Raw genomic sequence first — 17456 nt, 5'->3', positions numbered from 1 at the left:
CTTGATAAAAACAGACTGCAGAAAGATTTTGATCGACATTCTCCCTTTGTATGAGTCATCACAGAGGGCAAGCCCCGCCCACTAGTCACAATTTCTCTCTTATTAGCACAGACAGCCCTGAGTGAGAAGCGGCAGTCCACCATTAGATGTTCACCTGCTGAAGATAATGTCAGGGACTAAGATGGATTACAAATGTGGAGTTTTGGGATGCACAAATGAACACTGTAGTCTCCATCAACCCAAGCTCATTCTGGAAACGTAGCCCCGCGGACGTTTCTGGAGACCGCGATTTACGTGGCCGGAGGCGTTTAGTTTATTCGAGCGAACGCTGCGGGGCGGTGTGGTGCCGCTCCGCCCCTCCTCTTCGTGCTCGCCGGCCGACGGCTCGCCTCTGAGTGGAGGGCTTTCCCGATGCAACCAGTTTGTCCGCTTAGCTCACAGCGTTGCGTCGGCGGAGCGGAGGCCCCGGAGAAGGAGGAGCCGGAGCCAGCCGCGGGGAAGACGACCAGGATCGAGTCCGGGGAACAGCGGTTCCGGAAATCAGGTAAGACGAAAACGGAATCAGAAAAATAAGGGCGAGAACGCGGCGGGATCCGAAAACGTGGTCGAAATCGAAGACGAGGGCTTTTGCTTTTTTTTTTTTTTTTTTTTGGACGGCTTTTGCGAACCCTCGCTCAGGTTTAGGGAAGGAGGAGGAGGAGGAGGAGGAAGAGGAGGGCGGCCGAGTCGGCCGATCCGGCGGCTTTTCACACGAGAACGGCACGGGCGCGAACGGCGCACGCTCCCGAGAGGCACCGGAGACGCGAAAAAGCGCGCACATCGGCCTCTCGCGGATCCGCGAAAACAAAAGCCGCTCGAATACTTACCTCCCGGGATGCAAATCGCGGTTCGCAGAAACGTCCGCGGGGCTACGTTTCCACAATGAGCCCGGGTTGGTCTCCATAGACTGCTTTTTCCAAAGATTTTCTGAGACACTTTATTCGACATTTTCAGTTTTTCACAGATAACGTTAGTCCTGTTTAGAATCTACCACTATGCTGATGCATAGGCATTTGTAGCTCCGCCCTCTTTTGAAAAAAAGCACAATCTCAACCTTTTTTCTTTGTAGCACTAGTTCTCCTAACTTAAAAAATTTAGACGCACCCACCAAAACTTATGTGCACCGTTACTACAGGTTTTATATTAACAGATTTATTGCATTTGAAATCAACTCTAATCAAAACTAACAAACCAACAAAAATCTGCATGCGCTCACGGGCCCTGCCTGCACTGCTTGACGTAAATGAGATGAACTGAGTTAACAATAATAACTGAGCTGTTCTCACGGGTGCACTGATTTTGCACAGATGATATTGACATATAGCTTATTATCTGCATACGTCATCTTAATAGCAATACCGGACTTTTTATGAGCTGCAATATTAGTTTCATCTCAGTGAATGCATGCTCTTTAGCGATGGTGAACGCGGTCAGTCATTATAACTTTAGGTGGTTTCTAAAACTAATCTGCGAGTGTTGTTTTGATTCTCTCATATCCAGATCTTTACATTTTCGAAGCTGTAGTTTTCAGTCGACAGAACTGAATGATTGACAGCTGATATTAACCAATCCATTCGCGTTACCGACGTTAAAGTGGGACTCGAATCCCAGTGATGCAACGTGACGTAGGAGTGTGGTTTTCTCCGCCCACCGATTTGATTGACAGACTCCATAATAACATGTACACATGTCCACAGAGCATTTCTTTGCAAAGAAACTGGGATTGAAACATGTTACAACTCTCTGTGATCAGCTGCACCTCAATAATCAATTTTTTTATGTTTAAAACTTATTAAAACAGAGCATGTCTGTAGTAAAGAGAGTGAAATCTTTGCACCTAACAAATCTCCTTATTAAAGAAAAAACTAAAACGAATACTAAAACTAATAAAAACTAAACTAAAACTAAGCAATTTCAAAATATAAAAACTTATAAAAACTACTCAATCTACAGTTGAAGCCAGAATTATTAGCCACCCTGAATTATTAGCGCCCCTGTTTATTTTTTTCCCAATTTCTGTTTAACGGAGAAAAGATTTTTTTCTGCACATTTTTAATCATAATAGTTTTAATAACTCATCTCTAATAACTGATTTATTTTATGTTTGTCATGATGACAGTAAATAATATTTTACTAGATATTTTTCAGGACACTCCTATACAGCTTAAAGTGATATTTAAAGGCTTAACTAGGTTAATTAGGTTAACTAGGCAGGTTAGGGTAATTAGTCAAGTTATTGTATAATGATGGTTTGTTCTGTAGACTATCGGAAAAAACATATAGCTTAAAGGGGCTAATAATTTTGAACTTATTTATTTATTTTTTTAAAATCTGCTTTTATTCTAGCCAAAATAAAACAAATAAGACTTTCTCCAGAAGAAAAAATAATATCAGACATACTGTGAAAATTTCTTTGCTCTGTTAAATATCAATTGGGAAATATTTAAAAAAGAAAAAAATAATTCAAAAGGGGGCAAATAATTCCGACTTCAGCTGTACCTCTAAAAACGAATTAAAATTGAATTTAAAAAACAAAAGGTCAAAATGAAATAAAAACTAAAACGAATGAAAAATCCAAAACTATTATAACCATGCGAGGGGGCTTTCTAAATTCATCAAACATACTTTCATTTGTGTTTCAAAGATGAACGAAGGTTTTAGGGAAATAGAATGACATGAGGATAATTAATAACAGAACTTTCCTTTTAGGGTGAACTAACGCTTTAACTTTCTCTTTTCTTTTGAATAAAGGAAGTTACCTTTGTTTTACCTTGTCACTTCTGCATTCCTTTATCATTCCTTCACACTCAAGTTTTCTGTAGCTGTCTTTCAGCTTCAGCAGTGTTTCAATAAACAGTTGAAGTCAAAATGATCAGTCCATGCCAAATGATGTTTAACAGAGCAAGGACATTTCCACAGTATTTCCGATAATATTTTTTCTTCTGGAGAAAGTTTGTTTGTTTTATTTCGGCTATTTGTTTTATATTGTAACCTATTTAAGGTTAATATTATTACCCCCTTAACCAATATTTTTTCGATTGTCTACAAAACAAACCACTGCTATACAATGACTTGCCTAGTTAACCTAATTAACCAAGGTAAGCCTTTAATTGTTACTTTAATTTGAATACTAGAGTCTTGAAAAATATCTAGTCAAATATTTAGTGTCATCACGGCAAAGATAAAATAAATCATTGATTAGAGATGAGTTATTAAAACTATTATGTGCAGAAATGCGTTGAAGAAATCTTCTCCCCATTAAACAGAAATTGGAAAAAAAAAAACATACACAGAGGGCTAATAATTCAGGACAGCTTATAAATCTGACTTCAATTATACAATACAACCAAAATTAATTGAAATGTTCTTTTAAAATGAGCATTTCTCTACAGCTCCTCTTTGTACGTTCAGTTATCTTACGAGTTGTTTTCATAGCCTTTAAAGAGAAATAACTAATTAGCATAAACATTTAAGGTCACTTAGAGGCGTTTGCGTCTGAACTGCGGTGTGTTTGATCATTTAACGCAACTGCGAGGTTGACAGAACCTGTTGAGTCTGACAGCTGAACACCTCAGGATAAACTGGTTGAAGAATGGAATCAATTCACTAGTAATGATGCACCCAAAGGCAATGGTGAAAGTAATAAGTAAAGTAATTGCATTCCTTCATACCAACGGCATTCAAACCAGGGCTGCACAATACTTTTATTTTATTTTCACAACACTGTATTACAAAAAATATGAATACATTATTATTAATATTTTACTAATTTACAATACAGTATTCAACTTAAAGTGTAAACTAAATGCTTAAGGTTAATTAGGTTAACTAGGCAAGTTAATTAGACAAGTCATTGGACAACAGATTTGTTTTGTAACCAATCAAGAATTTTTTTTTTAAGTTTAATAAAACCTTCAAAATTATTTAGAAATTTTAAAATGCTTTTATTCCACCCAAAATAAAAATAATAATAAATAATACAATATACTGTGAAAAATGTCCTTGCTCTGATAAACATCACCTGTATAATATTAAAAAAATAATTAACATTTTATAGGAGGGCTCATAATTTTGCTTTTGGATGTATATAAGTAAATATTATATTAAGGTAAAAAAAAAAAAAAAAAATTATATATATATATATATATATATATATATATATATATATATATATATATATATATATATATATATATATATATATATAAACAATATTCTGATTTATCAATATTCAATATTCTATTTAATGCTCTCATTAATATTTTGTGCATAAATTAAATCTATGATTAATGAAAAATTTCAAAAATAATTTTTATTTCACAGCAGGGCTCATAATTTTGCCTTTGTATATAAGTACGTTTTATAGTAAGTAAATAAAATCAAATAAACAATTTAATGATATACTGTACATCATTTCACCTAAAAATATACAACATTTCCCTAAAAAGGCAATTAAAACGCAATTTTTATTAGCTATATTTTATATATATATATATATATATATATATATATATATATATATATATATATATATATATATATATATATATATATATATATATATATACTTTTTTTTGGAAATTTAAGTATATAAGTAAGTTTCATAGTAAGTAAAAATAAAATAAAAAATAAATAATTTTATTTAATTAAATTTAATTTTAAATAGATTCAAAAAAATTATTATTTCAAATCAACAATTTTACTACTAATACTAACAATATTTAAAACCATATGCTGATGATTGCTACATGCAAATTGTTGCAAAAAAAAAATGCAGTTACAATTGCTGAAAGTTGCTGATCTAAAATTCACAGAAATTGTGCCTTTTGCTAGCAGACTTGTCCAAAACCATAAAAACCATCGTCACGTTTTCAACCGTGGGTGACGGTGCGACATTTCCTGACCATTTCTATTCTTACAGTGTGAGTAAAGCCTGCTTCAAGACTGCGAGCAGGTGCGAGCATTTTTACGGCTCTCAAAAATAGCTCAGATACGAGACTCCAGGCATACCCTCACAGACACCAACAATTTGCTTCTGAAATCCTACTCTTGTGTGTTTTTCTACCCGCCCACCGAGATTTAACATGATATATACACTGTCTGACCTGGCGAACAGTGACTCCTCCAGCTATCTGGAGGAGGTGAGAGACTGACAACACATCAAGTGCAGAAAAAAAATAAATAAATAAATAATAATAACAATAATAATATAACTAATCAAGCAAAACTAAAACTAACTGACTGACTAACGGAATATCCAAAAACTAAAACACATCAGTGTGAATGAACTTAACCCTTGTTCAAATTGACTCCCTTTCGTTATGTTGGGGGCTGTTTTTGCCCCATTAACTTCTATTATAACCACATTTTTTGATTGCACCTTATACTCATGCCTTCTTGATTGTTGGTGGTTTTCTCTGTTTGGAAGAGGTCAAATTAGTCATTTTTACTGTTGATCCTCAGTTGCCAACATTAACCCTTTAGTTAGGCCTGTGCAAAAAAGTGTCTGCCCTTAATATGAAGATCTACGGAGGAAAACCGTAGATTATAGCATGTGTGTGTGTATAAATACACTTACTATGTTTACTATGTTCTGAGAACCGAGCTGCTTACTTTTTATTTTGTCAAACATATCAAGGTATGTGCGCAAAATTCTCTCTTACACATTCCCAAACACTCATACACACTCATACACTCCATATAAAAGCCATAAAATAAGATATTTTTTACTGTAACTGATGGTCAACAGTACAAAATCGCTAATTTCCAAAAGGGAAAACCACTAGCAATCAAGAAAGCATGATTATATGGTGTCATGGCTTTGCAATTTAAAAAATGTGATTAAAATGGAAGTCAATGGGGCCAAAACGGCCCCCAAAATAACAAAAGGGTAGTCAATTTGAGTGTAGTCCCAAAGCATTTTCCCAAAATATGTCTAAAAATAAGGTAAACATCCATCCATTTGCTGAAACACAGAGAAAGTTGTGGCCAAATTATGTCTCAAAATCACCTCAGAGTGGTTGAAAACATCCCCAACAGCACACAAGGGTTAAATATGCAATATATCAGTGCTTGTCAAACCCCTAAAACCTCGACTACAGAGTTTTACGCACAAACAACATACAGACACACAGCCGAGTCTACTGTACCAGGTATGATCTTCATGAAGTTTTGGGAGCAGCCAAAAGCGGATGAGCTGAGTAAAAAAGTGACGATGAAGAAGTGAAAGAAAGAGTCCGGGTTTGTTAGTCTTCGTGGCGCTCCTCTTATTTTTGCCTGCTGTTTGAATCTGTCAGTCCTGCTCCCGGTGGCTTTGCCATTAGGAGGGCGGAGGCGGAGGGGAAAACAACTTGCAGGGGATATAAATATCACAAACTGTTCAGCACAGGCACAGATAGAAAATGATGAAACCCACTCTCTGATCAGACTGTTCCCGGATGAAGAGACGGTCATTCTGTGATAATGCATCACTGACTTCAAATTACAAAAAAAAAGGTATACACCATACTTAAAGGGGTGAAGACTGTCATAAAACCTTTATAAGCAAGACATGACACATGTGATGTCCTGCATGCTTTTGACAACTTTAATTAAGTGTTATTTTAAATGCAAAGATGACATTGTTTGATGTTATGACCCCTTAATTTTTCAAGACAACATAACCTGTCATAAATCTGTCATAAACATGATTGTCATGAGGACATTATAATTGTGTCCTGAATCTTTTTCTGATCACTTTTTTTCAGTGAAACATGTTTTTGTCATTAAGATGTCTCATTAAATGTGTCATTACTCTGTCAAATAACTTTTATACGTGTCATTAATATTTAAGGACACTCTAATGACTTGCACCACGGTCTGTGTTTGATTTTTTGTGTTTGATGGTCGAGGTCTAAAACATATTAATGATGCTGTTATAACATTCATGACACATTTATAAAGGCTGTACCATGTTTGTTACAGATTTATGACAAGGTGTCATGAAGACAAACACAGGTTGTGATGGATTTGTTTATGTCAAGTTGTCATAACAAACAATGTCACCGTAGCATTTTAAATGTCATAACTGAGCAAATGACACTTAATGAAAGTTGTTTTAAGCATGTTTAAAATCTCATTCACATTCCTGACGTGTCATGTCATGCTTATAAAGGTTAATGACAGTCTTAGGAACACCCTCTAAAATGTAACTAAAAAACAGGTCAAAACACATTGATCTGATGGAAAATTTAATTCTGCTTGATCGTATTGAATGTGCTCTTGCTGTTGGCAAAAATATCAATAATGTATTTTTAAAGGGAATAATTATACGTGTATATATCCAAGTTTAGGTTCTCTATATATAGAGCAATATCACACGAGTAGCAGTGCGACGTAGCTGTTTAAATTTATATATATATATATATATATATATATATATATATATATATATATATATATATATATATATATATATATATATAGAATAAAATTATTCTGTTTATCAAGGTGGCATTTATTAAATGTAAAAAAAAAAGATAAAAAAGTTTAAAAAAAGTTAAAAGGTTAAAAGTTAAATTATTAAATACTTATTTATGAAATATTTATTACGTATCGTATGTAGTTTCAAATTAAATGATTACTCCTGTAATTACTGCTTTTATGACTGTTACCATTAATAATAATATTAATAATAATAATAATAATAATAATAATTACTATTCGAGTGATTTCTGAAGGATCATGTGACACTGAAGACTAGAGTAATCAAGCTGAAAATTTGCTGATATTGTGTTTATACAACAGTTGGACGGCATAATCGTGTATATAAAAAAAGAAAATCAAACACAGACAATCTAAAAACCCTTTTGTATTAGGAACTACTTTCATTCGGCATTCATTCACAACTGCAGCTGATGGTCAGAACAGCAAAATCCATTTCTACTTCACCAACATCACTTAGTATTTGAATGATTGATACGTAATATAAAAAGTGATGATAAAATAGGTGATTTTGATCACATTTTAAGATTATAAGGCTGAACTGCATGAAATGCCATCAGTCTACAGAGAGATCTCCCAGTATTTCTCTGTTGCGACCGGGAGATCACAATATTACTATGGTATAAATACAGCACTACAACAAAGAGAGAGATGGACTTAGAAAGTAATTTACCTGTTTAATAATGATTTGATCAGCTGTGGTTTGAAATTGCAGTGGTTTTCTCTTGGGGTTTATGATGTGGCCTCTGTCACAATCTTGTGAATGAACATCATCAACTGTCTTTTCTCAACGAGCTGTCTCTCAGAAAATTCTACATATTTAAAATAGGCAGTATCCATATAAATAAACTGCATGGTTGCAATCTAAGCAACTACATTCTTGACTAAAAAAGCCTCAAGAGTACATTATGTCGCCCAAAAGCAGCAATATTTGTCAAACTGTAGAGTGTCCTCTGCTTGTTACTGTACATACACAAGGGTGAAGGGTTAAGAGGCTGGATGAGTGCTGTTACTGTCAGAATATTACACGGCTATCAGCCAATCAGATTCAAGAACCAAGCAGCATATATATATATATATATATATATATATATATATATATATATATATATATATATATATATATATATATATATATATATATATATATATATGGGGTCAATCAATTGTCGGTCATTTAGTCAGTCTGTCAGTCAGTCGATAGCGGCCTCTGGTGGATTTACGCGAGAACAGCAGGTGCGAATGGCACTTGTATGAGAAATTTAAGATCTGAAAAAGCATACACAACAACCTCTGGCGGATTTGCGAAAACAAAAACTGCAAAAACATTTACCTCCTGGGACGTATTTGGCACTCTCCAGGCTACATTTTCAGAATGAGCATGGGTTGTAAATAACTATTAATAAACAACAAACTAGTAGTTTAATAAGCATAAAAGGCATAGTAAACTCGGTAGTTTAATGTTTTAAACAAATTATTTAAAGGTAAGGATATACATTAAAGGTGAAATGAACCGGGAAAACTTTCAAAGATCACCAGTGTTATATATTTCCCCCCCCATTTAAATATGGATGGTGGTTATGGGATGCCTGGCATGACTGGAAATCTCAACCTCTCTCTTGTGCCATATCATGAGTCTTCAGAGACCACACATGAAGCCAGACATTCACTAAATATAGTAGAGTTTTACACCGCAATCCTCTGAAATTAGCATGTGGCATTGTGAATTACGCCGTTGACAGAGTGTCGATTTCATTGTTTACAGCACTTCTGACCGTGATTAAGTGAAGCATCTATTTTGGCATGAGAACTATTTAGAAAATCAGATGAGTATTAAGTGATCAAAGCTACAGTGGTACACCTTTAAAAAAGACAAAAAGTCAAGACAACATACATTTATGTTGTTTTAACTTGTTTTAATATGTCTTCGGCTATATTAAGTTTAACAGAATGTTTTAGTCAGTTTGTTTAAGATGACTAAAAAGTTTATTTGATTCAATTAAAAAATGTACTGTAACAAAGCAAGAATTGTTTTGGTGTTCTGTCAATATCAACACCGATTTTATCACCCAGCCCTACTTTCTTATGTTAAACACAAAATAAGATGTTTTCATAAATGCTGGTTGCCGATCAACTTTCATAGTAGAAAAAACAAATACTATTAAAATCAATGGCCAAACAGCAACCAGCATCTCTGTGTTCAACCGGGGAAAAAAACGATCTCAAATAGGTCTTGAACAAATGAAGGGTTTTCTTTTTTGAGTGAACTCTCCCTTTAAAGTTGCACATGTTTGAGAAATACATTTTAAATGACAAACAAATTGCCGGAAAATTGTCTGATAATGGAGCAATTCCATGCAAATGTCAACCTTGCCATGAAAAAAATTAGGTTTTCACCAAAACACAGACACCGTTTCTAAGTTTTTTGTGTAAGCAATATTTTACTTTAGAAATACTAAAAAATGTCTCTGTCAATGTTTTTAAACTATAACCAAAGTAACACAAGTGGCAATTTCACATCTGTCACATCCATAACAGAGAGACGTCACTTCCATAACGACACTTTTTCCTCATAAATGCAATTTATGCAAATATTGTTCTGTAGTCAGCCGACTCTTATGCTTTAGATGATCATTGTTTCTTTTGAGTTGAGCAGTTTCATTCCCTGAATTTCTACAAAGTATATTGTAAACTGTAAACTCGCTGAATTTATTGGTCATATCCATAACGCTTGTTTACTTTCCTCATTTAAAGTACAAAACATGTTTACAAACTGATATTTTCTGATCCTCTAACTTTGTGGTCAGTTGTTCTGAAAAATATCAACAGATGTTTTAATATAATGTTAACATGTACTTAACTTATGTTTTGAGTTTTTACTGCGAACGTCACATCCATAACGCTGGAATTGCTCTATAACAGTATTAAAAGGTAGCTTTTCCACAATACTGCATCCACACCAGTAGATGTCAGTAGTATATGCTATAAAAACTAAAAAACACACACACACCTACATGTACACACACCTACAAAATCAGTTTCTGGCACTGAACTCAAATATAAATCTTGTATATAATTATAGATTCACCTGAGGGACTCTGAATCATATGGATCAAATCACTGCTATTTCAGAGGAATGTAGTGGATCATAAATCTTTTACATACAAGCGTGAGTAAAACAACATACATTATATTTAATACATAATTTTTAAATATTATTGATTCATTCATTTTCCTTCAGCTTAGAACCTTATTAATCAGGGGTCACCACAGCGAAATGAACCGCCAACTATTCCAGCATATGTTTTACAGCTGATGCCCTACCAGCCGCCAAATTTAATTAATTCAATTCACCTATAGCACATGTGTTTGGACTCTGGGGTGAACCGGAGCACTCAGAGGACACCCACACCAACAAGGGGAGAACATGCAAACTCCACACAGAAATAAACTCGAACAAGCAACTTTTTGCTGTGAGGTGACAGTGCTAACCACTCAGCCACCGTGGTGCTTTAAATATTAATATTATTATTTAAAAAGTGTGTTTTCTCTGTTTTGAACTCTGATAGTATATTGATTTAGGAGTTATGATCTCTTGCCAGTGTATGATCTATTGATCTAAGTATATAAAGCACTAACACAGAGTAAACTATTCACTAAATGCAACACATGCATATGTCAATATTAGCTAACACATACTGTGTCATAATCCTATTTAATGTCAGAGTATACTGTCATTAAAGCAACAAAATATGAATCCAGCAAGCAGATGTATAGACAAATGGGCATAGATTTTACTACTAACTTTAACATGTTGAGTCAAACCCTCATTTCCACAAATGGTAAAGCCTGTGCAATAAGGCGGTATACGGAAACAAGGGAAAGGTTAACTTGCACAATGACTAATAATATGGGTCAATAAATGGAAAAAGGATGCAATTTAGCAATAAGCAATTACTATACTTGTTTTTACCATGATTTACATGATAATTTACAATTTCAATGGAATATAAAGGGCACTTATAATGCAAAATCAACTTTTGAAAGCTGTTTGGACAGAACAGTGTGTGTGTGTATATTGTGTCCACAGTCATATTAGAGAACTTTTAAAACTATATGTCTCTTTTTTTTAATATCCTGATGTTAAAATAGGACCCAAATGCCAGTGATTTTGAGGCCCACCACAACGTGACGTAGGAGTGCAGTTTCCCTGCCCACCAATTTGATTGACAGGCACCATGTCTCAATAATAAGAACATTTTCATATGTTACAAATCTCTGTGATCAGCTGCACCTCAATAATTCATTTTATAAGTTTAAAATGTTTTGTAACAGAGCATGTTTGTAATAAAGAGAGTAAAATCGCTATGCAATTCTAAACTGTTATAATCACAGAGGCCACATGGTGTCAGTAAACGCGCATATATGTGTGTGCATGTCTGTGTACTGCAAACGGCATTTGTGAGTGGGCTCGTTGTTTCAGAAAGGCTTGAATAGACTCCACGATTAATACATCAAATTAACTTACTTGGTATTTTTGACTCAACGTTATTTCAGCTTCACCCTGCTCTATCACTGACGGCTGTTTATCTGACGTAATGCATGCGAAGCAGACACGCATGTCGGAGTGGTGGGCGGGGAGAAGCAGCTGATTTGAATTTAAACCCACAGGTTGCAAAAACCTCACACACCAAAATGGGCAGATTCTACATAATATGATATAATAATCTGATGGGTGTTTTGAGCTGAAACTTTACAGACACATTCTGGAGACACCAAAGTCATATTTTGCATCTTGTACAAGAGGTAAAATAGGTGCCTTCATATTTTGATATTTTATTTTGCCCAAAATTATTTGATACATTACAGAAACTTTGCCAGCACAACAATGCTGTGTACTGTATGTTTAGTTAAAGTCAGAATTATTAGCCCCCCTTTGATTTTGTTTCTCCTTTTTAAATATTTCCCAAATGATGTTTAACAAGTTAAAAGTTGTTGGATGAAAGATCAAGGTCTCGTGATGCAAATCAAAAGCATAAATAAACATGAAAAAATAAAGAAGTTAATCACAAAATATGTAAAACTGCTAATTTATCGATATTTCTGAAGTATAATCAAGGTTAATAAGAATGTGTGGATCCTTCAGCAGTGATTTTAACCAGCCAATATTATTTGCTATTACGCATACAGAATAATTTTTATATTGTGTGATACATGAGCTAAGCAAACGCAACAAATAAGTAAAACAATCAAAAAGTGTACAATAAATAAAAGAGTATAATTTGACAATTTTATACTAAATGTTTTACATAAACACAAATCTAAGACATATTTACTAAATTTAGACGTGTCGCCACAAAAAAGTCTCTTCATGAGAGCTGAACTTGTGTGTCATGCATGTAATTTGCATATATTTAAATATGAGTAAATAATTAATAATATTATAGTTACAAACATACACTGTAAACATTTTAGCAGTTTCAGTATTCTGTGATTCACAAGTGTTTTCTGTTTATTTACGGTTGTGAATTGCATTATGGGATGTTGATCTCTGCTCTTGTCGACTTTTGGTGTTAAAAATTTAACTCTACAGTTTAACAAAGTGACTTTTATTAGGGGTTTGAGATCATTTGATGTATAAGAGATAATATATAGAGAAATAAGTCTGTAAAATAACAGAAAATGCACTGGCAGGGCTTTTGTAGCACCAACCCAGACAGCATGTCACTTTCAACTATTAAAAATGTTCACAAAAGTCACTTTTTAAAACTTTTAAAGGTTAAAAGTTTTTGGAAGAAAGATCAAGCTTAAATAATGCAATTTACAAGCATAAATAAATGGGGGAAAGTAAAAAAATGTATCTCAAAATATGTAAAACTGCCAATTTATGAATATTTCTGAAGTATAATCAAGGTTAATAAGAATGTGTGGATCCTTCAGCAGTGATTTTAACCAGCCAATATTATTTTCTATTACGCATACAGAATAATTCTTATATTGTGTGATACAGGAGCTAAGCAAACGCAACAAACAAGCAAAAACAATCCAAAAATGTAATTTAATTTGACAATTCTATACTAAATGTTTTACATAAACACTAATCTAAGACATATTCACTAAATTTAGACATGTCACCACAAAAAAAGTCTCTTGATAAGAGCTGAAGGCCAGCTCTAGATATCACAAAACCCCAGACACTGACAGAATGTGTCCGATTAGACTTCTTAAAGGTCAGATTAATTTGGCTGGTCTGAATTCTCTGCATGACTCACGGACCGCACCACAATCATGTGGCACTGAGAAGATCACACAAGCGCCTGTCACAACATCACAAACATGCTGGAATTTATGGTGGAGGCGGACACGCACATACTTTCACAATACATTACTGCTGAAACGGAGCACAACGCTAATGGAGATCTCAAACTTATGTTCAAACACATCCAGTGGTTGCTAAAAGATAAACGATAGTTTCTGGATCACTACAGAAGAAGAATCAATCAGTTCTGTCTGAGCTCCAAGCTAAAATTACACCTGGTTGAGTTCCTATTAAAAAGTCTTCATCTGAAGGTTATACAGAGACATTTGCGGATCTTTACAGTAGGGGGCAGCAGAAAATTACACACATGCAACCTCAAGCACATCTGATTCGAGTTAGCCTGGTATAATATTGTATAAATTCTTTTTGTGTGGGATACAGGCTTCCCAAAAGGCCCGTCATTATGAAGTGACTAACAAAAACCTTCAAACAAAAGGCTAATTGTTTTGGATCTTGCTTCTGTGATACACCTACTAAACACACCCATTAGATTGTGCAAACTTTAACTGCTTCCTATCATTTCCTAAAAGCACTGACCTTAATTCACCTAACTACAAATATCAGAATATTGCAGGATTCACAATAAAGACAATACTTTAGTTTAAGCACCAATTCTCAATATCAACTAGTGGCTCATTACTTGGCTATTTTTAAGGTTTGTGCTGTTTGTTAGTACTTTTAAAGCACATATTCTGCATGATCATATTCTACACACATAGAAACTAATATATTTAAATAAGAAATTGTGCTTGCAGTTTATTACAAGCTTTTTGCAGACTAATATACAACACCAACACAAACATTATATAATTTTAAACTATTAAAATTTTAATAAAAGTTTCTTTTTTTTTTACTTTTTAAGGTTAAAAGTGGTTGGACAATAGATTAAGGTCTCATAATGCAATTCAAAAGCATAAATAAACATGAAAAAATAAAAAATAAAAACATGAATAACAAAATATCTGACTGTTGCATGATACACAAAGACAACACTTTAGTTTAAGCACCAATTCTCACTATCGGCTAGTGTCTTATTACTTATTAGTGTCTATTTTTAATATTTGAGCTGTTTTTTAGTACTTATAAAGCACATATTCTGCATCATCTCATTCTACACAGCTAGAAACTAAAGAAACTTTGCCTGCATTTATTATACTGTGTACGTAAATCCACTTATATATAACTATATGAGTATAAATAATTATGTGCGTGTATATATATATATATATATATATATATATATATATATATATATATATATATATATATATATATATATATATGTATACACATACATACACACACACATATACATATATATATATAAATATTTCTTAGTGTAATAAAGGCGCAAAATGTTTTTCTAAGATAAAGAGCAATACTCCTTATGGAAATCTGATATATGGCTAAACATATAAAATTCTAGCTAATATATTTTGCCATTTGTTATCATATTTGTGGAAAAAGAATGCTACTTTTAGGCACTTCCAGTTAGGATGTGTCCTGTTTCATTTTATATTTACAGAGCAATAAACAATTACTGGTTTCTTGAACATGACAATGAGTTCACTGTACTCAAATGGCCTCCACAGTCACCAGAACTCAAGTCAATAGAGCACCTTTGGGATGTTTTGGAACGGGAGATTCACATCATGGATGTGCAGCTGACAAATCTGCAGCAACTGTGTAATGCTATCATGTCAATATGGACCAAAATGAATCTATGCCACGAAGAATTAAGGCAGTTCTGCAGGCAAAAGGAGTCCAATGTGGAACTAATAAGGTGTACTTAATAAAGTGTGTATTTATGTGTGCATGTGTGTATATCTTCATTGTAATTCTAATGCTTGAAAATGTTTATATATATATATATATATATATATATATATATATATATATGTAAATGGCCATTTTTGGAATATTTTAAAATGTTGCATAATCCTACCCAATACCTGAGCTTAAAAGTGTAAAAAAAAAAATAATAATAATAATAATTTAATTGATAGGATTCATAGGATCCATGTTTCACAGATTTGAATACAGTTATGAATTGTAATATGGGATGTTGATCTGTTTCTCTGATGACTTTTTAAATGTTAAAAATTCAACTCTGCAGACTTTTATTGACATTTTAATTCGAAACAATTTATTGTTTAAGAAACTATAGAGAATTAAGTCCATAAAACAACTGGCAACCAAGACAATATAACACTTTAAACTATTAAAAACGTCAATAAAAGTCACATGTTCCAACTTTTCAACATTAAAATTTTTAGAAGGAAAGATCAAGTCCCATAATGCAATTCAAAAGCATAACAAACTAACTTAATAACTAACTAACTAACTAACTTAATAACTAACTAACTAACTGCCAAAATAAATAAATAAATAAATAAACAAACAAATAAATAAATAAACAAATACATACATACATACATGCGTACACACATACATACATAAATAAATAAATAAATACATACATACACACAAACACGCACACATAAATAAATACATACATGCATACACACAAAAATAAATAAATAAATACACTCATTAATAAATAAATAAATAAATACATACATGCATACACACAGAAATAAATAAATAAATAAATACACTCATAAATAAATAAATACATACATACATACATACATACATACAAACACGCACACATAAATAAATAAATAAATAAATAAATAGATAAATAAATGAATAAATAAATATATAAATAAATAAATACATGCACACACTCATAAATCAATAAATAAATACACACATACATGCATACATAGATAAATAAACAAAATAAAAAAACAAACTGTTTATTTACATTTCACTATGTAACTACTACCTTGATAGGTATTAAAACGGACCAGATTCAGAGTTTATTGAGGTAAAAGATTAGAAATAGCTGCATCTTCAAAACGAGTGTTACCAAACACTAACTGACCTAATGTCTATTTTAATTTTTATTTTTAATTAGTCAATCTAAATAGATGTGAAATGCCTTTACAACAGTATAAATGCTAAAAGCCATAAAATCTATGACAAAAGCAACTGCAACCCCACATTCCACACATCTCTGTTGCACTAATGGATAAAGACAAAGGTGGGATTTGGGATGGACAGCTGTATGTGTGGCAAGCTCCATTACACAATGAAAAAGCGATAAAGCAGAAGTCCCGAGCTAATAGTTGACCACTGGAAACCAGAGACAGGACAGAACAAACCATAGGAAATAACCAAACACACGTGCTTCCTGAAAGAGTGGCACACGGGGTTCTCTAAGCAGAGCTATAGTTTCATGTCTCCTTTTCTACTCCACGAAAAGAAAAGCTAAAGCACTGGTTTGTGTTTGGGTGGGGAGAGCTGACTCCAAACATTATAGCATTGTCAGAAACACACTGCTCATTACCAGCCGTCTGGTATTCCCCTTGAAGAATGAAACAAAATCACTAGCTAGTCCCAATATGTTGCAGAGCAAAAAAGAGGGTGGCTGCGAAACATTGCACGCATATTTTTAATGTTTTGGGTGTGGATATGATGTGAATCCCTGTGAGAGATTCATTTCTCGAAATAACTAGAAGCAAAGAGTTGTGCATGTGTGAAGAAGCAC

General features: G+C 33.3%; 1 protein-coding gene across 42 annotated transcripts in view; it reads right to left on the bottom strand.

The window, feature by feature from the left end:
- Positions 1-17456, bottom strand: part of plecb (plectin b) — a 246898-nt gene that overhangs the window by 110948 nt on the left and 118494 nt on the right. For 7 of the 42 annotated variants that reach the window (XM_073925712.1, XM_073925713.1, XM_073925714.1 and 4 more), the window contains exon 1: positions 6189-6507. The exons of the other annotated variants lie outside the window; for them this stretch is intronic. In XM_073925712.1, the coding sequence (XP_073781813.1) occupies positions 6189-6507 (319 nt within the window). Of the gene's footprint in view, positions 1-6188; positions 6508-17456 lie in introns of those variants that run through there. 42 annotated transcript variants of the gene reach the window in all.

Source organism: Danio rerio, chromosome 16 (assembly GCF_049306965.1).
Source record: "Danio rerio strain Tuebingen ecotype United States chromosome 16, GRCz12tu, whole genome shotgun sequence".
Taxonomy (NCBI): Eukaryota; Metazoa; Chordata; class Actinopteri; order Cypriniformes; family Danionidae; genus Danio; species Danio rerio.
Note: the sequence above shows the minus strand (reverse complement) of the source record. Positions and strands in the feature narration are given on the sequence as shown.